This window comes from Erythrolamprus reginae, chromosome 2 (assembly GCF_031021105.1).
Source record: "Erythrolamprus reginae isolate rEryReg1 chromosome 2, rEryReg1.hap1, whole genome shotgun sequence".
Classification (NCBI taxonomy): domain Eukaryota; kingdom Metazoa; phylum Chordata; class Lepidosauria; order Squamata; family Dipsadidae; genus Erythrolamprus; species Erythrolamprus reginae.
In genome coordinates, this window is record NC_091951.1 from 270,999,242 (window position 1) to 271,027,139 (window position 27,898).

The 27,898-nt window shown below is 38.6% G+C and overlaps 1 protein-coding gene across 8 annotated transcripts in view; it reads right to left on the bottom strand.

The window, feature by feature from the left end:
• SMARCA2 (SWI/SNF related BAF chromatin remodeling complex subunit ATPase 2) overlaps positions 1 to 27,898 on the bottom strand; it is a 159,716-nt gene that overhangs the window by 24,111 nt on the left and 107,707 nt on the right. For all 8 annotated transcript variants that reach the window (XM_070742619.1, XM_070742620.1, XM_070742621.1 and 5 more), the window contains 8 exons: positions 27,727 to 27,834; positions 25,281 to 25,367; positions 23,668 to 23,714; positions 22,024 to 22,190; positions 19,004 to 19,167; positions 17,136 to 17,363; positions 13,319 to 13,396; positions 8,483 to 8,701 (listed from right to left, as the gene is read on the bottom strand). In XM_070742619.1, the coding sequence (XP_070598720.1) occupies positions 8,483 to 8,701; positions 13,319 to 13,396; positions 17,136 to 17,363; positions 19,004 to 19,167; positions 22,024 to 22,190; positions 23,668 to 23,714; positions 25,281 to 25,367; positions 27,727 to 27,834 (1,098 nt within the window). The remainder of the gene's footprint in view (positions 1 to 8,482; positions 8,702 to 13,318; positions 13,397 to 17,135; positions 17,364 to 19,003; positions 19,168 to 22,023; positions 22,191 to 23,667; positions 23,715 to 25,280; positions 25,368 to 27,726; positions 27,835 to 27,898) is intronic.

Consider the following 27,898-nt stretch of genomic DNA (forward strand, 5'->3'; position numbering starts at 1 on the left):
CTGGCATGTTAAAAATGCCAGGGAGATTTCAGTCTGTTTCTTATTCATCCTTCAATGTGCAAATCCAAAGAACAAACATGAACACAGAATCCTGAGGGAGAGACGCTAACCCAGGCCTTAATAATCAAAAGACAATTTCCACCATGCTTCCACAGCGTTCAGCAAACCACTATGAAGCAGCTTCAGATCTGATGAGTTAGGTGAGACAAAATAGAATATGAATATTTCTTTAAATATACATACATATGTGTGTGTGTGTGTGTGTGTGTATACATCTGCACACACATTCATTAATATTCATTCATTTGGCTAAAACAGGACACCCACTACACATCACAGCAGCTCCCGAAGATTATGCAAAAGAAACTGTTCTGCAAATCTTGGAAGCTAGAAATTCTAATAATAAATACAGCATGCAGGGCTGTCAACAGTTAATGTTACCGCTTCTCCTTAAGCATTCATTTGTACACAGAAAAAACACAGAGAACATCAGCTTTTGATGTGTTACACACCTACACATGCCTGCGATGTAGCTCTACTGAATCTTCAAGACGGCAATGAAAAAGGATATTTACCTTACCACTATCAGCAGGCCGGCTATCGGAAATCACAGTTAGTGGGGATAAAATTAACAAGCCAGCAAAGCAGCGAGCTGCTAGTCTCTTCATCAGCTGATCAGGAGAAAAAAAGAGAGCTGGGGAAAGGCTATGTTTTCATATACAAGTAATTTTATTTTACTGAAAAGGCAACACTGAAAGGAATGTAGATACTCAAATCTGCCGTTTCATTCTACTACCTACCACAAGGCCCAAAGCCTTCTCCCTTCAAGCCTCTTTAATATTGACAACTACTTATCATATCTTCCCGTTATTATTCCAGGAATATAAATAAAAATTATTTTTCGGCAGACTGATTCCTGGAGGCATTTTAATTATAGTATCGATATTTTAAAAATCTCGATATATTATGTATGTATGTATGTATGTACGTACGTACGTATGTACGTACACACACACATACACACAGAATGAAGTCTGTATTTTAAGGCTGTATAGCACCCAACGCTACTTCATTATTCACAGATAATTTTAATTTAGTGGGATTGCTTTAAATACCAATTACCTCCCCCCCCCTCCACTAATTTTTCTAACCTCCCTGGTTTAATATGCTTTTGGAAATGATTTTTTAAAATTAAACAAATCAAATGATCTATTATTTCCCCTCTCTGCTCACAGATACGCACATTAATTTCCACATGCTGCACCTGCTTGAACTTTCCTCTTTCAATATTTTTTTTCTTTGTAAAAACGATGTTGTAATGGAGATTACAGATTTTCATAAATATTTCCATTGTACATTTTTGTGGGTTTTATAATTTTGCGAATAGCAGACAAATACCACTAAATTATGAAACATGATTTTTTTTAAAAAAAAATCCATCAATTTGAATAAAAATATATTCCTCACATTTTGTGAAAGAGTCGGGAAAATTCATACATTAGCGTTCATCAAATTAAAATGCTGATATACCAAGTCTATAATTTTAATCAATGAGGTGGTGCCCAATTTTAATTTGTGATTTGTATTAATTACATGAAGTCAATTTAAACCTTTTAAATAATGTAAACGAGCATATGTACTGTAGTTTTCTACATATGTGACACCATTTTGTGTATTTCATAGTCTGCAAACCCTATATTTTATTAATGAGTTTCAGAAGAATCTACACTGTTTCGCTGAAATAGATGCCATTGTACCTGATTACAAATGTTTATGAAATAGATGCTATAATATGATGCCAATGACACATTTTTATTAATACTAACTTCCCATCCAGCACACCGTGACTAGGTGTGTCTACAGTAATGCTTCCGTTTTCTCAAAATCTTTACCAGGTCATTTAATACAGTTCTCCAAAGCAGACTATAATGATATATAAGACGGACAATGCTGGACTTTACTATTATCAATGAAACCAGTCTCAAAACTACTTATATCGGATACAATGATACCTAACGAACATGGCTAAAACACAGTTGAGCCCACTTCCCAGTTCCACTATTTCAATGTAATACAAAGAAATCTGAGATGTAAGTGTGACAAAGTCCTATCAGGCAGAGATAATACTGTATATCCCACACAAAGCAGTAAAAAGCAGCAAACCATCATTTATTTACTTTTGATTGGAAAGAGATGGAAACTGCCATTTGAATTTTTTCACTTGAGTTCAAAAATGTCTGTAGTTATAGAAAGCAATTGGTTGCAAGCACTAATCCAACTCTTCCGAAAACCCCTTCCCTTTTTATTAAAATGGGGGAGGCAAGAATGATACCTTGGGTGTTTCATAGCACAAAAGCATGTTGCTAAAATCATCTCTCTTTTTACCTAAAAATACCAATCTCACAAAATTGATTGGTTAGTTGAGAGAAAGTTAAGGGACTCCAAATCATATAATGCTATGTTGAAACTTGAACCAGAGTCTCCTTCGCCGAATTCTACATTGGTTTTTAATATATTAGATTGACTCATTTAAAAAAAAACCTCAGAATAATCAAAAGTCAAAAATCCAGAATTTTTCAGCTTTATGAATTGCTAGGAACCAATCAACTCTTTCAGGTAGACCAGGTAAAAAACAAATTCCACAAAGATTACTACTGTACCAAAACTCTACTTTATTTCTTTAGAGTACAATAAGAAAATCTTGGATGTCTGGTAAAGTTTTTCTCTCTCTTTTTCTTCCCAACTACATAGCAAAGAAACTTCAATTTCTTTCTCTTACCCCTTCTATAACCTTTCAAGTGATTGAATCACTACCCACCTTGCTACACTATACAATGCCACAATTCATTTAGGTTTGATAAGCAAAAGCCATTTCCAAAAATATGGAATATGTTCTCTTGTAATCTGAATATAATTCCCAATTTCTGTTTTAGATCTGTGTGTTTTAAATCTAATTTTGCAACATCGTAGTCTAGACGTATTTTATATACCTAGACGTAGTCTAGACGTATTTTATATACCTAAGTGTATGTGATGGGAACTGAAGTAAAGGAACTGAAATGGAAATGGGTTGGTCACATAACAAGAACTGATGGCAGGTGGGCCAAGGCAATCATAGAATGGATCTTGATAAAAAGCGTCCACAAAAGAGACATAAAACAAGATGGATCGATGACATTAGCAAGGATTGTGCGCCCAACTGGCAAAAGAAATCTCAGGACCATATAGATTAGAAACGTGTGAGAGGCCTTCATCCGCCATTGGACAGACAATGAGTAAAACGATGATGATGATATACCTATCTAGAGCAGGCATTTTAATTATTTTGCTACCTTTTAAAAATATTTATTAAGTTGTAGTACTCCTGCAGGTGAGCATACATAATCAATTGATAGTCTAGTAAAACTGCAAAATATACTGCTCAAAAAAATAAAGGGAACACTCAAATAACACATCCTAGATCTGAATGAATGAAATATTCTCATTGAATACTTTGTTCTGTACAAAGTTGAATGTACACAACAGCATGTGTAATTGATTGTCAATCAGTGTTGCTTCCTAAGTGGACAGTTTGATTTCACAGAAGTTTGATTTACTTGGAGTTATATTGTGTTGTTTAAGTGTTCCCTTTATTTTTTTTGAGCAGTTTATTTTCCTGAAAGTATACATGATTTGTGATTAGATTATTATGCGGTTATTAATATCAAACATGACTGAGTGGTTATTGGCATTTCCTCCTAAGGACTATTTTATCTGTCCATCCATAGTTCCGGGGGGGGGGGGAGAGAGGACTTTGATCCCCTCAGACAAGATCCACAACTTGGGTATCCTCCTGGATCCACAGCTGAGCCTTGATCACCATCTCTCGGCTGTGGCCAGGGGGACCTCTGCCCAAGTTTGCCTGGTATACCAGTTGAGGCCCTTTTTGGACCAGGAGGCTTTATGCACAGTCACTTGGGACCTCATCACCTCCCGTCTTGACTATTGCAATGTGCTCTACATGGGGCTACCCTTGAAGAGTGTTTGGCGACTGCAGATAGTGCAGAATGCAGCTGCGCGAGCTGTCATGGGTGTACCCTGGTACACCCATATAACAGCTATGCTCTGCGAGCTGCACTGGCTACCGATTAGTCTCCAGTCACAATTCAAGGTGTTGGTTATTACCTATAAAACCCTACATGGCTTAGGGCCAGACTATTTACGGAACTGTCTTCTGCCGTATACCTCCCAGAGACCAGTAAGACTGCACAGGGTTGGCCTTCTCCAGGTCCTGTCGACTAAGCAATGCAGGTTGGTGGGGCTGTGGGGGAGGGCCTTCTCTGTTGCTGCCCCGGGTCTATGGAACCAATTCCCCCCCAATGTCTGCACTGCTCCTATCCTGCTGGTCTTCTGAAAGGCTACGAAGACCTTACATCTTTCATGGCCAAATCGTATTGAATGGTATGTATGTGTTGATTGGATTGTTGAGTCAAGAAGTTTAACTTGGGTTATTGTTTTAATTTATATTTGACTTCTTTTTATTGTAAAAAACCACCACTATCAGCAGCATGCTATCTTTCTCATAGTTAATGTACCATAAGACAAACACAAGTTGTTTGGATTCCACTAGTGTATACAGGTATCATCAAATGAAGAAATTTGGCATCTGTTTACTTATACATCAAATTTCTAAGTCAGCCCAATTCCATAAGGATTCCGGGTGATGTACAACATTAAAAAACAGTTTTACTTTATTGTTCTGAGGCCAAGCACACACTTTTCACATAAATCTCCTAAGTACAATGCCTTGCTTCTCCAGAGAAAGGGCAAGACAGACTGAGTTCTTCAGAACAAACTGCAAGAAATCTTAGTGGAGGGTGATGTATAGTCTAGCAATGAAGGGAGGGATAACCCTGAAGTAGAAAGACCATAGTTTAAGTTTTTAAAAGGCAGTTTCTTATGTGCCTAAGGGATGAGAGGAATAACTGAGTATTGGCTGAGCTTGCAAGCAGCTATTTTTCAAATCATTTTGGATTCACGTCTTCTGGAATGCTGCCATGTAGGTCAATTCTGTTTATATATGGCAAGTAAAAATACTGGGTTGTTTTGTTTTTTGCTTCTATTTTATTTCAATACTGGTAGCTAACATTTCTGTGTCTTTTCACTCAGCTTCTGATAAAACTACCTTTTTTTTACACAGGGTTATAATTTGCTTGCAGTTCTGCCCCATATCAATCATGCAATCTACATCAAGCCCCCCCCCCCCAATCGACCCCAAGCAAGTCAGTTCCAGATGTTCCATCACAGAATGAAATTGACAGGCAAGAGCATTTGGGGGTATTCCAAATGACAAAGATTCTCAAAAGAATTTAAAACGAAGGATATAAATCTTCATGGCTCATCGCAAACATTCATATCTTTGGATTTCAGGATTGTTCAACAGGGATAAGAAAATGGAAATATGGAAAGAATGCATTTTCCAACTTCTAGGAATAGATACAAATAGTCCTTGACTTACAATCACAATTGAGTCCAGAATTTCCATTGCTAAGCGAGACACTTGTTAAGTGAGTTGTACCACATTTTACGACCTTTCTCGCCAGAGTTGTTAAATGAATCACTGCAATTGTTAAGTTAGTGACATGATTTTTAAAGTGAATCAGGTTTCCCCATTGAGTTTTCTTATCAGAAGGTTGCAAAAGGGAATCCCTGACCTCAGGACACTGCAATTGTCATAAATATGCCTCTGAATTTTGATCATATGACCACAAGGCCCTTGCAATGGTCGTAAGGATGAAAAATGGTCTTTTTTCAGCCCCATTATAATTTCAAACGGTCATTAAACAAATTGTTGTAAATTGAGGGCTATCTATATTTGTTCATTTCCCCAATAAGTAATATTGTAACAATTTACATCAAAAGAAATCGCACATGATATAGTACACAATCCAAGCAGAAATATTTGCAATACAAATACTGTACTATCCTGTATCTTTATCCGAAAGATTCTTTGTTCACCTCTGAGCAATTATGTGAACTACCTAAAAAAATTACTGAACTTAACTGCAGTAAGAAAACTGCTTCCTGGATCAAGTTATTTATTCATCAGCATAATTACAGCTAACCAAAATTTCTTTCCATCACCAATACAGGAAAAATGGACCATCCAAAGGCAAAAGAAAGATTTCTTTATATCTGCCTTTGTACACACACAAACAAACAAACACGCAAACAAACACATATAGAAAAAGGAATTAATATCAAAATATTTGCATTCGGAAACATGCCTGCTTGACTCTCTCAATCTAAAGAAGAGGTGAGGCACATATACATCCTTTGGTCACTCTGGTGCTCTATATTCTAGTGCAGAACAAATTAAATGGGAAAACATTCCTCCATCATTAATTCATCATTCCTTTATCAACTCTTGGGTCTCCAACCATGGCAACTTTTAAAGACTGGTGGACTTCAATTCCCAGCAAAGGCGGCTGAGGAATGGTGGGAGTTGAAGTCCACGAGGCTTAAAGTTTAAGTTTAAGTTTAAGTTTAATCAGATTTGTATGCCGCCCCTCTCCGCAGACTCGGGGCGGCTCACAGCAACAGCAACACAATGTACAACAAATCCAATATTTAAATTAATTTTAAAAACCCCACAAGTTAAAACCAATCATACACACTAGCGTACCATACATAAATTTTATAAGCCTAGGGAGAAGGAACATGTCAATTCCCCCATGCCTGACAACAGAGGTGGGTTTTAAGGAGCTTACGAAAGGCTAGGAGGGTGGGGGCAACTCTGATATCTGGGGGGAGTTGGTTCCAAAGGGTCGGGGCCGCCACAGAGAAGGCTCTTCCCCTAGGCCCCGCCAACCGACATTGTTTAGTTGACGGGAGAAAGCCAACTCTGTGGGACCTAACTGGTCGCTGGGATTCGTGCGGCAGAAGGCGGTCCCGGAGATATTCTGGTCCAGTGCCATGAAGGGCTTTATAGGTCATAACCAACACTTTGAATTGTGACCGGAAACTGATCGGCAACCAGTGCAGACTGCGGAGTGTTGGTGTGACATGGGCGAATTTAGGAACGCCCATGATAGCTCTCGCAGCTGCATTCTGCACGATCTGAAGTTTCCGAACACTTTTCAAAGGTAGCCCCATGTAGAGAGCATTACAGTAGTCGAGCCTCGAGGTGATGAGGGCATGAGTGACTGTGAGCAGTGACTCCCGGTCCAAATAGGGCCGCAACTGGTGCACCAGGCAAACCTGGGCAAACGCCCCCCTCGCCACAGCTGAAAGATGTTTCTCTAATGTGAGCTGTGGATCGAGGAGGACGCCCAAGTTGCGAACCCTCTCTGAGGGGGTTAGTGACTCCCCCCCCAGGGTGATGGACGGACAGATGGAATTGTCCTTGGGAGGCAAAACCCACAGCCACTCCGTCTTATCCGGGTTGAGCTTGAGTCTGTTGACACCCATCCAGACCCCAACAGCCTCTAGGCACTGGCACATCACTTCCACTGCTTCGCCGACTGGACAAGGGGTGGAGATGTAAAGCTGGGTATCATCTGCATACTGATGATACCTCACCCCATGCCCTTGGATGATCTCACCCAGCGGTTTCATGTAGATATTAAATAGTAGGGGGGAGAGGACCGACCCCTGAGGCACCCCACAAGGGAGTAACCTAGAGGTCGACCTCTGACCCCCCACTAACACCGACTGCGACCGACCAGAGAGGTAGGAAGAGAACCACTGAAGGACAGTGCCTCCCACTCCCAACCCCTCCAGCCGGCGCAGAAGGATACCATGGTCGATGGTATCGAAAGCCGCTGAGAGGTCAAGAAGCACTAGGACAGAGGATAAACCCCTGTCCCGGGCCCGCCAGAGATCATCCATCAGCGCGACCAAAGCAGTTTCTGTGCTGTAGCCGGGCCTGAATCCTGACTGCTGAGGACCTAGATAATCGGCTTCTTCCAAGGACCGCTGGAGCTGGAGGGCCACCACCTTCTCAACAACCTTCCCCATAAAGGGAAGGTTGGAGACTGGTCGATAGTCGTTGAGAATGGCTGGGTCCAGGGAAGGCTTCTTGAGGAGGGGGCGCACAAGTGCCTCCTTGTAGGGATCCGGGAAGGACCCCCTCCCCAAAGAAGTTGCCACGGTTGGAGACCCCTGATTTACATTACTGAAGGCACCGAGTCCCTAACAGAACAAATATGTTGAAGCAAAGGTAAACTCATACTCCACCAGCTCAAATGTCTCCTTCCCAATTATCTGGTACAGTTCTTCAACACCACTCAATTCAAAGCTCTTCTGTTCCATTCAATTTAAAGTTAAATGAGCAAGTTTCTCCTATTCCAAATCCAAAACCTCAAAGGTCAACAATTTTAATAGTCTCTGATAGAAAGGTATCCCCCAACTACCTTCACCTGAAAGGGCAATTTCCACTTTATTCTCCAGTTTGTATTCTTGTATTTTACAATTCATTCTGAAAAGAATACGTTTTACATACCCTTAACCATTGTTTTTCTGTCAAAGCATCACTGTAGTCCACATCCCGACGCTGACGGGACCCTCTCCCAAATATTTTTTCCTCCTCCTCTTCACATGTAAGTCTTTCAACTTCCGCGTCGTCTTTGATGATCCAAGATGGCAAATCGTCTTCCTCCATCAGGCGTGGTTTGCGTTTTGGGTTTCGAGCGTCCTCCCTCCGCCTATCCATGTCCATTCGCTGCAGAAGTAATAAATATGATATTTAAGAAAGGTGATGGCAAAACAAATGCTTGCAGAATGTACTAACTTTATATTTTCTCAATGAAATTATCTGCCATGCATAGGCTAGCAAATGAGCAACCTGGATTCTGCCAACACCACCATGGACTAGAAATATTTGCTGAACAGGAAATGCAATTAAACATCCATTCTAAGAAGCATACCTTAAATATAGTAAGCTCTATATACATCACCTGTTCTAGATTTTAGCCAAAATGCAAGCACCAAGAGGCAATTATCAGGACTGATTGATTGATTGATTGATTGATTGAGTTCAATTTGTATTTGTATGCCGCCCAACTCCCATGGGACAGTCACAAGGATGACTGAGAAATAAGAGTTTGCAGAAGTACAAAGACACTTCAACAACAAATTTCGCTTATTTGTATATATTAATAGTTTTAAGCCTCAGTTCTTCCACAATAATCTTATTTTAAAGTAATATCAAAACTAAGAGCTACTACAAATTTTGCTATCACCCAGGTATCACAACACTGAGATTTTCAGCAATCTATTCTATAATCTGATTTCCAAATATATTTGGCTACAATTTCATAGTACAGCAATTGTACTCCTTCGCTTTCCTTTTCTTGATTCAGCAATTTAATTAATGCTCAATTTGGCAATAAATGAAAATTGGGAATTACTATTTTTTTTTTTTTAAATGTAAGTTTATTAAGCAAAAAAAAAATCTCAAACCAATATTTTTTTAACCTGATTTTTTCCCCTATCACTTTGTTTCCATTCAATAGCAAATTAAACTAAAGTTTAACTACAATGAATCCTGTTCTTCCAGTTCGGGGCAAGGCAGTAGGATTTTGGGTGCACAAAGTTCTGCCTATGGACAAATTAGTGTTGCATACTAACCATCTGAACACTATATGAAAAGCCATATGGATATATTCCATTCTAAACATTATGAAATAATTATAGTCACAGAATTTCAGGCCAGACAATGAAATTATACTTTCCTTGTGTATTTTCTAAAGCAGATTTTATTTTGACTTCAATTCCTTTTAATCAGCAAAATAACCAGCACAGAGATTACACACTCCGCACAAACTCCTAATGAGTGTCATTGTCATATGGTATACACATAAGTATATTACAGAATGTTATTCTTCTACTGACATTTCTATAGCAACACCACAAATAATGAGCTTTGCTTTAGATGTTTTAATCACATCCCTTCCTGAAGAAATGTATGACAGTAATATCAATCATCCAGCCCAAGACATTGGTCAATTCAAACTTGATATTTTCATTAATAATGAAGCTGAGAGGCTCTTTTATTTTAATGAACAATATTTACCAAAACACTCCATTATAATATTACACATATTACTTTTTTCTATTAAAGATAAGACTTATTAACCCATGTATGTGCATAGATCAATACACTCCTAACTCATTGAGATTATACTACCATCCTAAAGTTTTATCCAGTTCATTTTGTCCCTTCTACCATGACATTGGCCTTTTAAAAGGAAATAGAGGGGATTTTGGAGAAGGGGTTTGTATGATTACAAATGTTCATAGTAGGACACATGAAATAAGAGGATATCTCAAATAATTTTGAGGAAAAAGAGGACTATAGCTTAATGTGAAAATGAGCCGAAACTGTATATTATTATTATTGTTGTTGTTGTTGTTGTTATTATTATTATTATTATTATTTATTAGATTTGTATTCCATCCCTCTCCATAGATTCGGGGCGGCTCACAACAGTAATAATACATTACAGTGATCCCTCGATTTTCGCGATCTCGATCTTTGCGAAACGCTATATCGCGATTTTTCAAAAAATATTAATTAAAAAATACTCCACGGTTTTTTTGCTATACCGCGGTTTTTCCCACCCGATGACATCACTCTCTTCCTTTCTCATCTTTCTTTCTCTCTCTCTTTCTCTATCTTGCTTCTTCCTCTCTCACACTCTCTTCCTCCCTCTCTCATCTCTTTCTTTCCTTCTCTCTCTTTGTCTATCTCTCCCCCTCTTGCTCTCGAGCGGCGGGCGGCGGGAGGGCGAGCGGCGGGCGGGCAGCAGCGAGGAGCCGAAGATCGGGGTTTCCCCTTTGCGTGGGCGGCGGGGAAGACCCAGGGAAGGTTTCTTCGGCCGCCCAGCAGCTGATCTGCTCGGCAGCGGGGCAGCAGCGAGGAGCCGAAGATCGGGGTTTCCCCTTTGCGTGGGCGGCGCAAACATACCATGCATAAACTGTACAGTATAGGCCCAGGGGAGATATCTCAGTTCCCCAATGCCTGGCGGCAAAGGTGGGTTTTAAGAAGTTTACAAAAGGCAAGGAGGGTGGGGGCAGTTCTAATTTCCGTGGGGAGCTGGTTCCAGAGTGTCAGAGCCGCCACAGAGAAGGCTCTTCCCCTGGGTCCTGCCAGGCGACATTGTTTAGTCGACAGGACCCGGAGAAGGCCAACTCTGTGGAACCTAACCAGTCGCTGGGATTCGTGTGGCAGAAGGTGGTCTCGGAGATATTCTGGCCCGATGCCATATATGGCTGTTTGTGATATTATTAGGCTATACAGGCTGTCCAGCCTGGAAACCATCTTGAGCATTGGATCTTCAGGCCTGCAGCATTTAGTGCTGTGGGAAACTGGGACGCGGGATTTTGTGAGTGGGGAATTATAGTCAAAATAACATTCCTTTCTCCGAGAGTCAAGGTCTTTCTGCCTTGTACCTGGAGGGGTGTTATGGGAGGCATTTTCAGTTGGAATGGTGAATTGATAGGACAATGTGATGGACATATGGTTGTTGGGGCAGGGACCCAAAACTTTCAGATTCAGGTTTTCCCAGATGTGCCAATATGACATCTCTAATAAAATGGAACTTTGAGGGACTTGGAGTTTTCTTTTGTTGGGGGTGTTACTTGAAACCCTGACATTGGCTTCTATATACATTCATTCATTCATTCATTCATTCATTTATTAATCAGATTTGTATGCCGCCCCTCTCCGTAGACTCGGGGCGGCTAACAACAATAATAATACAATGTAAACAAATCTAATATTTAAGTTAATTTAAAAAAAAACAATTTAAGAAACCAATCATACATACTGACATACCATGCATAAATTTTATAAGCCTAGGGGGAAGGGAAGGTCTCAATTCCCCCATGCCTGACGACAGAGGTGGGTTTTAAGGAGCTTACGAAAGGCAAGGAGGGTGGGGGCAACTCTGATATCTGGGGGGAGTTGGTTCCAAAGGGTCGGGGCCGCCACAGAGAAGGCTCTCCCCCTGGGTCCCGCCAAACGACATTGTTTAGTTGATGGGACCCGGAGAAGACCAACTCTGTGAGACCTAACTGGTCGCTGGGATTCGTGCAGCAGCAGGCAGTCCCGGAGATATTCTGGTCCAGTGCCATGAAGGGCTTTATAGGTCATAACCAACACTTTGAATTGTGACATCCCAAGTATATAGATACTTTAATTAACCCTAAACTTTTTATTGGCTTTAGAGAAATTGATTACGTTCTTGACTTCTGACCATCAGTCTTAAAAGTATTTCCTGTATTTATAACTAATAAAAAATCAATAAATATTAAGTCTCCAATCATATTATAGAGCTTCCATTTTTAAAAAATGATTTTTTATTACTATTGATGGTCTAATGTTATTATTTTTTTTGAACCAGAAGTGGTATTCAGCTGGTGGAGGCCAGTTCGTCTGAACCAGCAGCAGAAATCACAGGCCACTCGCCCTGGCTCTATGCTATCCTATTTGTGCATGTTTTTGAGGCCGTGCGTATGCGCAGAAGGCTCTTGTGCGAGTAAAACTCATGTGCGGGAGAAACTGGTAGGCAAGGTAAGTGAAAACCATCCCTGGTTGGAATGTTCTTTTAGTCCCCATGTTTTTTAATAGGGCTGTATAAATTTAGTAAACAAAAAAGTACATATTCAACAAACACTCTTCAAAGGAGTCTCATTGCTCCTCTACTGTTGCTCCCTGTTGTTTCATTTCTTCTGATCAAGATCCGTCACTAAGAAGAAAGACTAAAAGGCAGCTAACAAGCAGAAACGGGTGACAAAAAGGCACCAGTTGCATTAGCAGCAAGTATTGTAGCAACCTCTTGTGGCACATATAGAGAAATGCATTTCAAAACTAATTATCTAAAAGGGAGATTACTGTTTTTAATCCAATAAATAGATAATAGTTGTACTTCACTCAGGTTTTGTAGAAAGATGCTGATTGATATATATTGAAAAAATAGCATGTGTTTCTTTTTCAACTTGGTTAATGTATAGGTCCAAAATTCACAGAGGAATGGATAATAATTTTGCTAGTGAAAATGACGTTTCAATCTATTCTATGTTGAAACGCTAGAAATGGCATCCACACTTATCATTTAACGTGAAGAAGCAGTTATAAAGTTTGGTTAGGAAATGAACATCTTTGATAGGACATAAAGATGCAATTTGTTAGTGTGTCCTTTTGTTTCATACATTCCTATGTGTCAGGGATTTCACAATTTTCTACCTAAATGAATTCATCCCTAGGCTAAAAAGTGAGCTTATAAAGGTTATCCAGGCAACAATTCTATCCACAATTAGAAACATGCATCAGTACCATGAAAAGGTCAAATTCTTCTTCATTTCGTGCAATCATCTGATTCAGCGTCTCGTCATCAGGAACTTCATCTTCTTCCTAAAGATGGAAAGAAAAATGTTTATAATTTTGTTTTCTTTCATTCTTGTATTCTCAATGACTGACTGGACAAGCCTGTGCAGTTTTCTTGGCAAGCTTTGAAAAGTGGTTTGCTGGTCATCCAGCTGGTTTTGTGCCTAAGATGGGACTAGAACTCTCAGCCTCGCACTTTCTAGTCTGATGCCTTAACCTGTGGCACGCAGAGCCATATCTGAGGGCACATAAGGTGTTGCTCTGTGTCAGTTCCAGTGCACATGTACGGGCTGGCCAGCTGATTTCCGCATTTTCAGAAGGCGGGATTGGGCCATTTTCACCCTCCCCAGGCTTCAAGAAAGTCTGTAGAACTTGTGGATGGCAAAAACTGGACCTACCAGAAGTTCAAAAACAAACTTCCAATAGGCCCATTGGGTCCATTTTTCGCCGTCCCCAGGCTTCAGGAGTTTCCTGAAGCCTGGAGAAGGCAAAAAGCAGCCCAATGGGTCTACTGGAAGTCTGGAGGCTTCAGTAAGGCCTGTGCGCATGGACGTTGTGGTGGGGATGTGTGCACATGCTTGGGGGAAGGTCACTGCATTTGGGCACACACACAGACATGCCTTTTTGGTACCCAAGCAAAAAAAGGTTCGCTATCAGTGCCTTAACCATTACACCAAACTGACCCTCTATTCGTAAAACCTATTAGAGAGAGTCTATTATATTAGAGAATATGAGCATCTGCATATACGGATAGTCCTTGGGTTACCATGGCAATTGGGACTGTTCTCGCTAAGTGATGTACACATGTAGTCCTCGACTTACAACCACAATTGAGCCCAACATTTTCATAGCTAAGTGAAACAGTTCTTAAGGGAATTTTGCCCCATTGTATAACCTTTCCTGCCAGAGTTGTTAAGTTAGTACACAGCTCCTAAATGAATCTGGTTTTCCCCTTTGAGTCTGCTTGTCAGGAGGTCGCAAAAGGGGATCACGTGACCCAGGGCCATTGCAACTATCAAAAATATGGGTCAGTTGTCAAGGGTCTGAATTTTGATCAAGTGACCACAGGGATGCTTCAACCAAAGAGTAAAAAAAAACAACCACAATCACCAGTCATTTTTGTGTAACTACAAACGGCCACTAAACTAACTGTCGTAAGCCAAGGACTATCTTGTCATAAAGCACAATGTCACATGATGGCTGGGGTAACTCCAAAATACATGGGTCAATAAGTGGGAAGAAGCCAGACAACCACCTAAGGAGCATGGGGATGTTGCAGGCCTCTGAGGGTAACTCTGGGATGCAGAGACTGTGTGGCTGCATGTGAGTGCAGGAAGGAGGGCACGGATGAGTGTGAACCCAAGGTGGCTGAAGGAAGGAGGCCATGGTGAGAAGGAAGCCCAGGTGGTGGTGGCGGGACATGCCAGACCTGCAACTTCCCTGCTGCCTTCCCCACTGACTTGCGATAAGTCAGCATGCAAAGTTGCAAAAGTCAATAATTTGATCATGGATGCTGCAATCATTCTAAGTGGGAGCTGGTTGCCACATCACAATCATATGACTGCAGGAATGCTTGGATGGCCAGAACTTCAAGGACCCATCATTAAGTACCATTCATTCAGCAAATTTGAATGTCCACTGTTTGTTTGCATCACAACACAAATGGCCAACTTTTTAAGGGTTTGATGCAGCTTTGATTCAGTCACGTCTTTGAATTCATTTTTATTTACAGCTACAAAACAACTGTTGTAACAAGAATAAAAACTCAACTCATAGTTAAAATAAATCTCATCATCTTTCACTGAGTCTCTTAAGAAATGACATATCTATGTTCCAAAAATGTGCCCCTTTCATAATCCATTAATCAGATTTCATACATCTCTTTCCACAGTCTCTGTCAACAGTTAAAGTTAGAGCTATCATACCTGGGGGGTTGCAAAAGTATATGTGGTCACCAGAGGGCTGCCACATAATATCATAAAGTTTAATATTTTGCTGCCTTCTAGGAGTCATCCAGATTCTTGCAGCATGGTTATTGCAGCTCTAGTGAAATACTAAATGTCCAAGTTCTGAACTGTTTAGTATAAAATAATACAATATATATCCATAAACGTGGATGCTTAATCTGATCCTTTAAATCATAGATCTTTCTGAACAGCAGTAATAACAACAGATGTTCTGTGATTTTCTTTTATTACGATTTTGTATGCTCTAGGAAAATTCAATGGGGTTAGAGTGCAGCACTGCAGGCTACTTCAGCTAACTGCTAGCTGTAGTTCAGCCATTCAAATCTCCCCACCTGCTCAAGGTTGATTCAGCCCTCCATCTTTCCAATAAGTAAGATGTAAGATGAGGACCCAGATTGTTGGGGGCAATATGCTGATACTATAAACCGCATAGAGGGCTGTAAAAGCACTATGAAACAGTATATAAGTCCAAACGCTATTGCTAATTTCTGTCCCACGAAGGAAGATCCCACACCAAGGATACACAGAAGGATGATATATAGCATGAGACAGGATCAGTCTAAGTTGTATCAGAACACACTACAGAATACCCCGTTTATTTTAATACCCTGAATCCTTTGATTAAAAAGAATTAAAATTAGAAGACTCAATTTGATAATACCTTCTGTTTAATCAGAAGACTTTTATTATTCATTTTCTTAACCATGAAAGCTTGCTATAAGGTTTTAAGGAGAGTGAAAGGAACCTTGCAGAAGGGCCAACTCCCTTTTCCACAAGTTTCAGTCCAACTTATAGCTCTTAACAATTGCTGAACAATTCCCAGCAGGCTTAACCAGTTTCTACAACTCTTTCTAAAAGCTTGGATTAGTAGCATGGCTTAAGGGCCACTGCATCACTTGACAAGCCTCGGATTTCTTTCCATTCTGACGGTAGCTAGCAGAGCAACAGCCACTTCTGGATTTATAGGGGTCTGGGGCTTCTGCCAGTTCAGAGTCTACCCCAGTGATGGCGAACCTATGGCACGGGTGCCACAGGTGGCATGTGGAGCTGTATCTGCTGGCACGTGAGCCATTGCCCTAGCTCAGCTCCAATGTGCATGTGTGTGCCAGACATCTGATTTTTGGCTCACACAGAGGCTCTGGGAGGGCATTTTTGTCTTCCAGAGTGCCTCCAGAGGGATGGAGGAGTTTGTTTTTACCCTCCCAGGGAAGCCTTGGAGCCTGAATAGGGCAAAACACAAGCCTACTGGACCCTCCAGAAGTTGGGAAACAGGCCATTTCCAGCCTCCAAAGGGCCTCCAGGGGGTGGGGGAAGCTGTTTTCGCCCTCCCCAGGGACTGAATTCTGGTTGTGGGCACTCACGCATGTACAATAGTCTGTGTGCACACTCTTTCGGCACCCAAGGGAAAAAAGATTCGCCATCACTGGTCTACCCCTTCTGTTTCTGTTGATAAAACCTCACTTCTTTTCCATTTCTGACGGAGCTAATTGTGCTTCTTCTCTGGCTAAGATTGATGGTCAGGGATGTCCTGGGCATGATCCAACGTTCTCTTATGAACTAAAGCAGAGTGTCAAATGTGCGTTATCATGGCATTGTCATCCGACGTATTGCAACTTCCCTGCCGTTTGCTAAACTAGGTGTGGCCAGCGAGTGATGCATCCAGCCTGTGGGCGGCAAGTTTGATACCCATAAACTAGAGCATGAATCAGGAACTAAGTGAAAAAGTGTAGGGATACTGGAATCGGGAAGAGTAAGAATGCAATGCACATCTATTTTTAACAGAGATTTTTGTATAATACCTCATTTTCTTCTTCATGTTCCAATATGGCTTGGAGAAAAACTCTTCGTTCATGGCCTGAAGATTTTTGGTCAAACATGCCAGCCTGAATAACCTTCTGATCCACATTCAGTTTATACTTTGCAGCTGCCAAGATTTTCTCCTCGACACTGTTCACTGTGCACAACCGTAAGACTCTAACTTCGTTCTGCTGTCCGATTCGATGAGCTCTGTCTTGTGCCTGCAGGTCCTGTTGAAAATACGTTTGGTACAGTTTTAATATTGGAGTAATTGGGCAAAGCAAAATTATCACCATCAACATTCAGAAAAGCACTATAGACTATCTAGACCTTCTTATACATTAAGCTCTTCAAAGTTCCAATTAATGAATTCCTGGATCTATAATACGATTTAAAGGAAAAGGGATGACTTGTTATACCAGCATCTCCCAACTGCCAGCCTAAATCGCAATCTGATTGTGATAGTTACTTGAATGTTCTCCTATCATAACTGGTTTCCAGTTGTTCATCAATTTTAATTTTAATTAATTTATGGTTCATATATCAGATTGATGATTGATGCATTTTAGAGGTTATCTATGTTATATTATTCACCTCAAAAAAAATACCTCAACTATTATTTATGATAAATAATAATGATGATGATGATGATGATGATGATGATAATAATAATAATATGTGTGTGTGTGTGTGTGTGTGTATTATGTATATATAAAAAACACAAGCTATCTTTCTCTGGAGTTTGAACCAGAATAAAGTTTGCCAATGGGGCATCCAATGACATAGTCACTATAAGAACTTAAAATGTAAGTTTCGCAAATGTTGAATTTGGAGCTCTTCTTCATAAATGTCTATGGAGATTGTCAGTCATCCAGGTCATGGTTGGCACAGAGATGCTTTTTCTTTGAAGATGTTTTGCTTCTCATCCAAGCTTTTTCATTTCTTCAGCTGAAGAAGCTTCTTGGATGAGAAGCGAAACGTCTTCAGAGAAAAACCAGAATGTCCAGTTGCCTCTTGAAAAAACACCTGTGGAACCCTCTTCTTCATAACTTCCATTTTGTTGCTATCAGAATGTTCTGTTTTTCCACCAGTGTGAGAAAATGTGATGTTGAGCATATCATTAATAAAAATGTAAGGATTCAGCTCATTCTTTCTCACTAATTTTGATCCATTATATATATGCCTGTTTATACACCATTCCATAATAGTTTATATTAATATTGTAATTTGTAAACTAATGTAAACTAGGGAGGTCAGTAAAAACTATTTAAAACAAGAATTTTAAAACCAAAGATCTATGACAACTTTGATGGCCTAGCACACTATTTAGAACAATTATAATATCAGCTTGTTTTCCTTTGAATAATTATTTCACTTCTGATTTTGAAGAAAAGTCAAAAATCAAGCAATATGATATTTTATGTGATCGGGCGGAGACACAAAGATTTTTATTGACTAACTTGTGGGTACTTAATTTCAAAGTGGCTTCATATTTATAAAAATTAGATTAAAATTTATAATATTCACCTCTAACAAATAGTATTAGTGACAGTCCTTGACTTATGACAGTGACTACAGGACAGGATTTTCCCTCATTAAGCAATGTAATAGTAAAACATGACTGTGTTGCTTAGTGACATCAATGCCTGCAGTCTCAGTTATTCTAACTGGTGGGAACCATAGCAAATATTCTTTCACAACCCACAGCTAAATTGATAGTGGTTGGAAAAAGAAAACGAAGGGGATGAATCCAGAAAAATTTAGTTTGATGAGAAATGCCTCAGTATCTTTGATCTAATCTAACACAGAAAGCTTTGTTTTATTACTAATGATTTAAAACAACACAGAAGAACAATGAATCATATATTACCTGGTGAGGATTCCAATCACTGTCAAAAATTATAACAGTATCAGCTGCCTGAAGGTTCAAACCCAGACCACCCGCTCTTGTGCTTAGTAGAAAAATAAAATATTGGGAATTGGGTTCATTGAATTTCTTTAGCAGAGTTGCTCGATCTTCCGACTTTGTTGTTCCTAACAAAATAAAACAAAAAACATTATTAATAAAAAGAATTCAGGAATTCCTAGTCTGCAAGTATCTGCTGATTATCTAGACTTTTAAATACCTGTAATATTGAGCCCAGAATTTAGTCACACTGGGGCCTCACCCTCTTTATATGCGAAATAGAATTTATTTATTTATTTGATTTATTTATTTATTTATTTGATTTTATTTGTATGCCGCCCCTCTCCGGAGACTCGGAGAGGCTCACAACAGGAATATAAAATACAAATCCAATGATTAAAAACAAAACAGTTAATAATCCTTGATTAAAAACACTCATACAACCCAAACATAGAAACATAGAAGTCTGACGGCAGAAAAAGACCTCCTGGTCCATCTAGTCTGCCCTTATACTATTTTCTGTATTTTATCTTAGGATGGATATGTGTTTATCCCAGGCATGTTTAAATTCAGTTACTGTGGATTTATCTACCACGTCTGCTGGAAGTTTGTTCCAAGGATCTACTACTCTTTCAGTAAAATAATATTTTCTCAAACCATACATAAAACGAAGCAGACAAGGGGAATCAATTTCCCCATGCCTGGCGACAAAGGTGGGGTTTTAGAAGTTTGCGAAAGACAGGGAGCGTGGGGGCAGTTCTAACCTCCAGGGGGAGTTGATTCCAGAGGATCGGGGCCACCACAGAGAAGGCTTTTCCCCTGGGTCCCGCCAGATGGCATTGTTTTGTTGACGGGACCCGAAGAAGGCCAACTCTGTGGGACCTAATCAGTCACTGGGATTCGTGTGGCAGAAGGCGGTCCCACATGTATTCTGTTCCGATGCCATGAAGGGCTTTATAGGTCATAACCAACCCTCTGAATTGTGACCGGAAACTGATCGGCAACCAATGCAGACTGTGGAGTGTTGATGTGACATGGGCATATCTGGGAAAGCCAATGATTGCTCTCGCAGCTGCATTCTGCACGATCTGGTTTCCGAACACTCTTCAAAGGTAGCCCCATGTAGAGAGCGTTACAGTAGTCGAACCTCAAGGTGATGAGGGCATGAGTGACTGTGAGCAGTGACTCCCGGTCCAGGTAGGGCCGAAACTGGTGCACCAGGCGAACCTGGGCAAACGTCCCCCTCGCCACAGCCGAAAGATGGTTCTCTAATGTTAGCTATTTGAATTTGGAGGCAAGAATATATGTTTTTGAATGTACTAACCCAGGGCTGTCAAACTCACAGTCTGTGGGCCGGATGCTGGCCACGCCCAGGCCCAGTTTAGTAAAGGGGGAAAAAGTCCAGATAGATCATATGATGCCACCATGACGACGCAGGTTGACAGCTCTGTACTAATCAATAGTTCTCTTCTGATGCTTTGCTAAAGCTTCAGGAACTATTTTAATTGAAGAATTACAATTGTTCTTGGTGAAGAAGCTGACGCTAAATGAATTTGTTAATTAATTACATGAAGATAAAATCAGCAACATTCATTTCTAAGCCATCATATTTGAGAGCCAGTCTGTAATAGTGGTTAAAATGTTGGTTTGGGGGTGAGGAGTGTCAGGATCCATTCTACTTTCAGCCTTAAAAACTTTGACGATTTTGGACCAATCACTTTCTACAATGTTCTTTAAGGAAAATGAGGAGAAGGAGAGAGCAGTATGGATGATATCTCAAGTTCATGAATGAAGTACTGGACATTAAAAGCATTTGATATTGCTGATTCTGGAATTATTTTAACAGATTAACAGAGTTGGAAGGGACCTTGGAGGTCAATTGTTGTTGTTGTTATTATTATTATTATTAATTAGATTTGTATGCCGCCCTTCTCCGGAGACTCGGGGCGGCATACAATCCCCCACCCAGGGAGGAGACCCTAGGATCTCCACCTGTTTTAGAAACATAGAAACATAGAAACATAGAAGTCTGACGGCAGAAAAAGACCTCATGGTCCATCTAGTCTGCCCTTATACTATTTCCTGTATTTTATCTTAGGATGGATATATGTTTATCCCAGGCATGTTTAAATTCAGTTACTGTGGATTTATCTACCACGTCTGCTGGAAGTTTGTTCCAAGGATCTACTACTCTTTCAGTAAAATAATATTTTATCATGTTGCTTTTGATCTTTCCCCCAACTAACTTCAGATTGTGTCCCCTTGTTCTTGTGTTCACTTTCCTATTAAAAACACTTCCCTCCTGGACCTTATTTAACCCTTTAATATATTTAAATGTTTCGATCATGTCCCCCATTTTCCTTCTGTCCTCCAGACTATACAGATTGAGTTCATTAAGTCTTTCCTGATACGTTTTATGCTTAAGACCTTCCACCATTCAAACTGTATCAGGAATCCAAACTGTATCAGGAATATCAAGGACATTTTAATTCGACAATACAGTCTTTTAGACTGTCAAGGCCGCCACAGTCTTTTAGAGAACTGGAGAAATGAATGTAAAAATTTCAGTGGAATTTTTAGAATTGTGCCACATTATTATTTTGAAAGGCATCCTTAAAATAATGAAAGGATAAAAGGGACATGATGTTTGAAACATTTGTGACCTTAGCCTTCATTGCAAGATCCCTGTAAAGTATCTCAATATCATTTATTGGAAGCTAACAAGCTGAAACACCATTTCAGAAGTTGACAGTACAGTCTGTTTTACCATAATAATAAAGTGTCAGCAAATAAAGAATGCTCACAATCACCGAATGACAATAGCAGTAAATAATAAAAGTTTAAAAATGGCTTTCCCAGCCAAAATTTAGAGCCCTTGTTACAATGATACAAAGTAGACCTTAGTTTACTAACAGCATATTAATTAATGGGAGTTATTCCTATTGTAATCTTTAAACGAACTCTAGATTTATCAGGGGCATTACCATCAAGTCGCAAGTAAGCAAAGCTTCGAAAGGCAAAGTAATCTTCCATGATAGTCATGAGGGATGTCATTTGACAGAAAAGAAGCACACGATGATTAGTGGCTCGTAACTTTGGTAGAATTCGATCAAGGAGCTCAAACTTCCCAGAAGCCCGATAAAGCTCAGCTCTGTGACAAAACAAAAAAGCCACACAGGAATTATATTTATTTATTTATTTATTTATTTATTAAATTTGTATGCTGCACCTCTCCGCAGACTACACTATTTGTGTAGATCTTTATTAATTCTCACTTATCCATCTTCCAAAATTAAACTCAACATCCAGAAAAAGAAAAAGAAAACAGACTAAATACTATCAGGGAGGGAGGATTAGTTTTAGAAGGAAAGATATGTCTGGAAATAATCTTTTTAATACATAGTTTTATTTTTAACAAAATAAAAGCTATAAAATAAAATAAATAGAATCAAGAAAAACAATGAATGTCGAGAAAAGAAAATAGTAGTGACATAAAGTAAAATAAAGATTATAAAGAAGCACCTTTCGATCCCCATGACAGCAATTATAAATACATTTTATGTATAAATACAGTTTATACTCTGCAGTTAATTTCACTTTACCGAAGTGATATATTTCTGAGTAAACATATCCATAATTAACTGAAGGGCCAACCCTCCTGCTGTGAATCTGCATAGGTCAACAGAAGTAACTCTTCTGAAAATATTTCATAGCTACAAGCTCTATCTAACACGTGGGAGAGGGCTTCTCTTGTGTGATCCCTAGACTTTGGAATGTACTCAACAGGGTGTAGGTTTGTTTTCCTTACATTATATCACAATTTAGGAAATGTGTGAAAATCCCTCTCTTTCATCCAGCTTTAAAATGTGAATTGAATAGTATTTTGATTTTAATGATACCGATTTTAGGCTTCTCTTAATTGTATTATTCTATTTTATTTATTTAATTTGATTTATAATTTGATTATGTTCTTTAATTTGTATTGTTAATTGCTGTAAACAGTTTTGAATGTTTAAAGTCAGAAACAGTGAATCAGTGCCTTAAAGTTTTCCTTGCTTTCAGGGGAAAGTGTGAAATGTATGTCTCCACTGGAAACAAAGGGAATATAATAGGGGGTTAATGTGTAGACATGCAGACATCCACTTAACTAGTAGATCACCCAATATCTCCAAAAGGGATACTTTGTTGCTGTTACTATTGCTTCTAAATATTTAATTGGCTAAGAGTGCTAACAACTTGTTTTCCCTTAACCTGATTTGCATTTCATTTTTGTCTTACAACATAACTTTTTCTAATATATATCCTTCTTTTGGTATTTTGATCTTTAATTATAACATCAATAAATAATGCCAATAACCCTGGGATTTATTTGGCACTTAACAGTGGAGAGTTTATTAATTTTATTACCTTATTTATTTATTTATTTAAAAATTTACATAGCTGCCCATCTTAGACAACTCTAAGATGGTTCAATTTATTTTATCAATATATTAATTTGGTGCTTTAGAAGTGCATGTCTTATTCTAATTTTTTATGCCGACGTATTTTCTGAATGGTTTATGTTTTAATTTGAAATAACCCAATCTATTAATACATTGGCCATAAATAAATGAATGAAAAAAAATTACCCATTGATAACACCACTGGAATAACCCAAATGTTCAGCAAAGGATTCCTGCAAAGCAATAACAGTGAATTATTTAGCTTTTCCATATTAAAAGATCCCCAAAGCCAATCAGAAGAAATGCTTTACAATGCAGAGAACCGTATACAAAAATTTCTTCCAATAATTGAAACATCCACATCCTGTTCTGGGTTTCCACTTTGATACCCAACCAAAAACAGGGATACTAAATCAAAGGGAAGTATATAAACAGACAGGGACAATGGGAATCAATTTACAAAGCAGCAAAATAGCTGCAAACCCCCCCCCCTCTTATTTCTCACATTGGGAAATACCATTTGAATTCTTTGCATAGCTCTAGAAGCAAATCTCTTAAAGGCATAAATTCAGCTTTCTAGTTCCAATGTTATTTAAAAGAATGGATTTCAGAAGTTGTACTTTTCTTAAAAGTATGAAGACATACTTAAGTTACATAAATTAGCTGGTGAACTACATGCAATTATTCAAGTGAGGAGTTAAATAAGTAACAGGCAATAACTGATTAAATTCCAAATGTGCTTTATCAAGAGGCAACTGGACTTTCTTTGTTTTTCCTTGAAGACCTTTCATTTCTCAACCAAGAAGCTTTTTCAGCTCTGTAACTGAGTAAATGATTGCAACTAATGATTTCCTTGGTCATCTATGAACAATTTTATAACATTTATTTTATTTATTTATTTGGATTTATATGCCACACTTCTCCAACGGAAGCTTACAGAATAAAAACAATACAAACATATGCATTAAGTATATAATTCATAGAAAATAATGATTCATAATTCAACATGTAATAATAATAATAATAATAATAATTATTATTATTATTATTATTATTATTATTAATTAGATTTGTATGCCGCTCCCATAATGCTTGATTATGCATTTATTTACAATTATTCATTTATAACTTCTATTTCCATGGCTGCCAATGACTACCATATAATAATTATACTAATACAACTTTAAGCTACAATTGCTGGGTTGTCTCATACTGCCCCAAGTGAATGCAGATTGTTCGTTTCTGCTCTTTTCTGGTTAGATGTCAAGTTATGTTCAACAACTGAACCTTGATTTCCAGTTCCATAGTCCCAAATGAGTCAAGGTTCAAAACCGGAATAAATCAAAAACCTATTGAATTACACATCCTAGCTTTCAGGAAAGCAAGAAGGAAACCAGAAGTCCCATTTGCAATTGCTACTTCATTATAGACCTCTGTTCAAAGCAGGAAACAAATCCAACTAGCAGCTCACAAACAGTAAGTTAGAATAAGCCAGCAATTCTTGCTCAGTGGAATTTGCAAGCACAATGGATGTGTTTTCATATTCATGTGATTAAAAAAAGATGTAAAATATTTCATGTCAGGCAGGATGACAAAAGTCTCTTGACTATATGAAAAAGCCAGTCATTTGATGATAGGCAGGGAATTTAATTAGTCATCATCCAAAACCAACTTTCTGATGTCAAGTAATTCGGAAATTCCAACAATTATTTGAGCTATACGGAAAGATACCACTGAAAGAATAGAAAAATGAAGTGAGAATAACAACTGTCTAGAATGAAACGATAAGATTAATTTACCTCAATATGTTGGAACATATACGGGTGATTGCATATTTTCCTCAACTGCATGATGGTATTCATGAGTGTTTTGGCTCCACCTTTTCCCTGAGGAAGTGACACAAAGGTAGTTATGAATTAATAAAATCTGGAAAAAAAACATATATGGCATATATACTATATATACTATATTCACAGTATAGTATATGCTTGTCCCAATATATTATCTAGAGCAGTGGTTCTCAACCTGGGGGTTGGGACCCCTTTGGGGGTCAAATGACCGTTTCACAGGGGTCGCCTAAGAAAAAATGGTGGAGTTTAATTATAATTTAATATGGAAAAAAATTCAGAAACAAATTAAGAATTGGAGAAATAAAAATTTGAGAAGATTGGCTAAAGTAAGAGCATTAAAGATGATGATTATCCCAAAAATGTTATACATTTTACAGGTAATGCACGGATCTTTCCCAATAAGAAAGATAAGAGAATGGGATACTAAATTAAACGTGTGGATAGAAGGTAATAAAAGATCAAGAATTTTTTTAAAATGGCTGATAGCTACGGAAGAGGAGGGAGGTTGGGGAAATCCCAGCTTGGAGTATTATAGGGACGCATACCAAATTGATAAGGCTAATGGAATTACAATTATTAGAGGAAAAACCATGGGTAGAATTAGAGAAAGAAATTAATGATATTAAGAATCAGAAATTATTATTTAGGAAATGGAATAAGGTAGAAATAAATAGATTCTTAGACCCTACTAAAGCGATAATAGAGAGTTGGATGAAATGGCAAGACAAATTGAAAATGACAAACTCTAAATTAGCAACGCTGCATGTGATAAATATAAAGAAAGAAAGTAACCTCACAAAGATAATACGGGAATTAAGGAGGAAAGGTATACAGAGAATAGAACAGTTATACGAAAAGGACGGAATAATTAATAGAAATGAAATAGAGAGGTGCCTTGGACAACAAAATTGGTTACAAATCAACGCAATAAGCACATACCTAAGTAAAAGGGAAAATAAAGAAATATTTATTAGACAAGAAACAAATTTAGAGAAGAAAAGACAAATTTCCCATGGTGTTAGGAACTAAAGCTTCTATTCTGGCGCCTTGGAACATATCTTTACAATCCCACCAATCAGGCGTTTACAGTGGGGGGGGGGGGGTCCCTATGACCTTCCTACCAACAACATTAGGTCACCACAACATTAGGAACTGTATTAAGGGATCGCGGAATACATTCTAAAACACATTTTTCAGACAATTACTTAGGCTTGATATTTTTTACCCAAATTCTAAAGTATCCTTTCTAACTAGTCATCTATTCGTGTTAAGTCACAGTGCTGGCTGCCCTCAGTTTAAAGCATTACAGATTCCATCAAGAAGTTTGAAATTGGATTTGTTTGTTTGTTTTCTTTAAGTTTTTAGTACTAATAGGTTATATAGGGGTATTTAGCTTTTAATAAAATATATAAAGGGAGGATGAAGGCACTTTGGCTGAGTATTAATATTGTTTCTACTAAATATTTGAAGAAATATTAATGATGAAATTTAATGACATGATAATTGGTTCAACTGGATGACAAAACTAGAATAGTATGCAGGGGGGAAGAATGAACTATTTACCAACAAAATATTTGTATTTTATTATACTAAAATAGAAAGTGTACTGCATTGATGAATGTATATGGAGAGAGAGGAGAGGAAATCTACCCCCCCCCAAAAGCATTACATATTCCCTCCATCTCTGTTTTAATCTACCATCAATTTGCAACAATCTAGGCTTCATATACCAGTGTTTTTCAATCAGTGTGCCGCGGCACACTAGTGTGCCGTGAGACATGGTCAGGTGTGCCAGGAAGCTCAGAGAGAGAAAGAAAGCAAGAGAGAGAAAGAGCAAGAGAGAGAAAGAGAACAAGAGAGAGAGAAAGCAAGAGAGAGAGAGAAAGAAAGCAAGAGAGAGAAAGAGAACAAGAGAGAGAGAAAGCAAGAGAGAGAGAAAGAGAACAAGAGAAAGAAAGCAATAGAGAGAGAAAGAGGGAGGGAAGGAGAGAGAGAGAAAGACATAGAGGGAGGGAGGGAGAAAGAGAGCAAAAAAGAGAAAGGAAGAGAAAGAAAGAGGGATGGAGAGAGAAAGAAGGGAGAGAAAGAGGGGAGAGAGAAATAGAGCGAAAGGAAGAGAGAGAGAGAGAATTTTTTTGTCCAAACTTTTTTTAGCCCCCACCCTCTCCCCGCTCAATGTGCCCCAGGGTTTCGTAAATGTAAAAAATGTGCCACGGCTCAAAAAAGGTTGAAAACCACTATCATATACAATGAATCCTACTTTTTTTAAAAAAGTAATGTTTGGTTTTTCTCTAGTTATACTCAGGAAGGCTCAAATTATTTGTTAGAATTACTTTTTTTTTTTGTATAGGGGAGTTTTGTTCTAGAAAAGACGAGATGCCAGGAGTCTACTCACCTTCTTATCTTTCTCCGAGCCATCTGTAAGAAGGATTCCCTTGGCTTGCATGTGGCGATACAGAATCTTCTGCAGGGCTGACATATCACACTTTATCACGTATTCAACCTTTTACAAAAACAGACAATAAATATTAAATAATGCAGCGTTTTCAAAACTTTATTAATACATT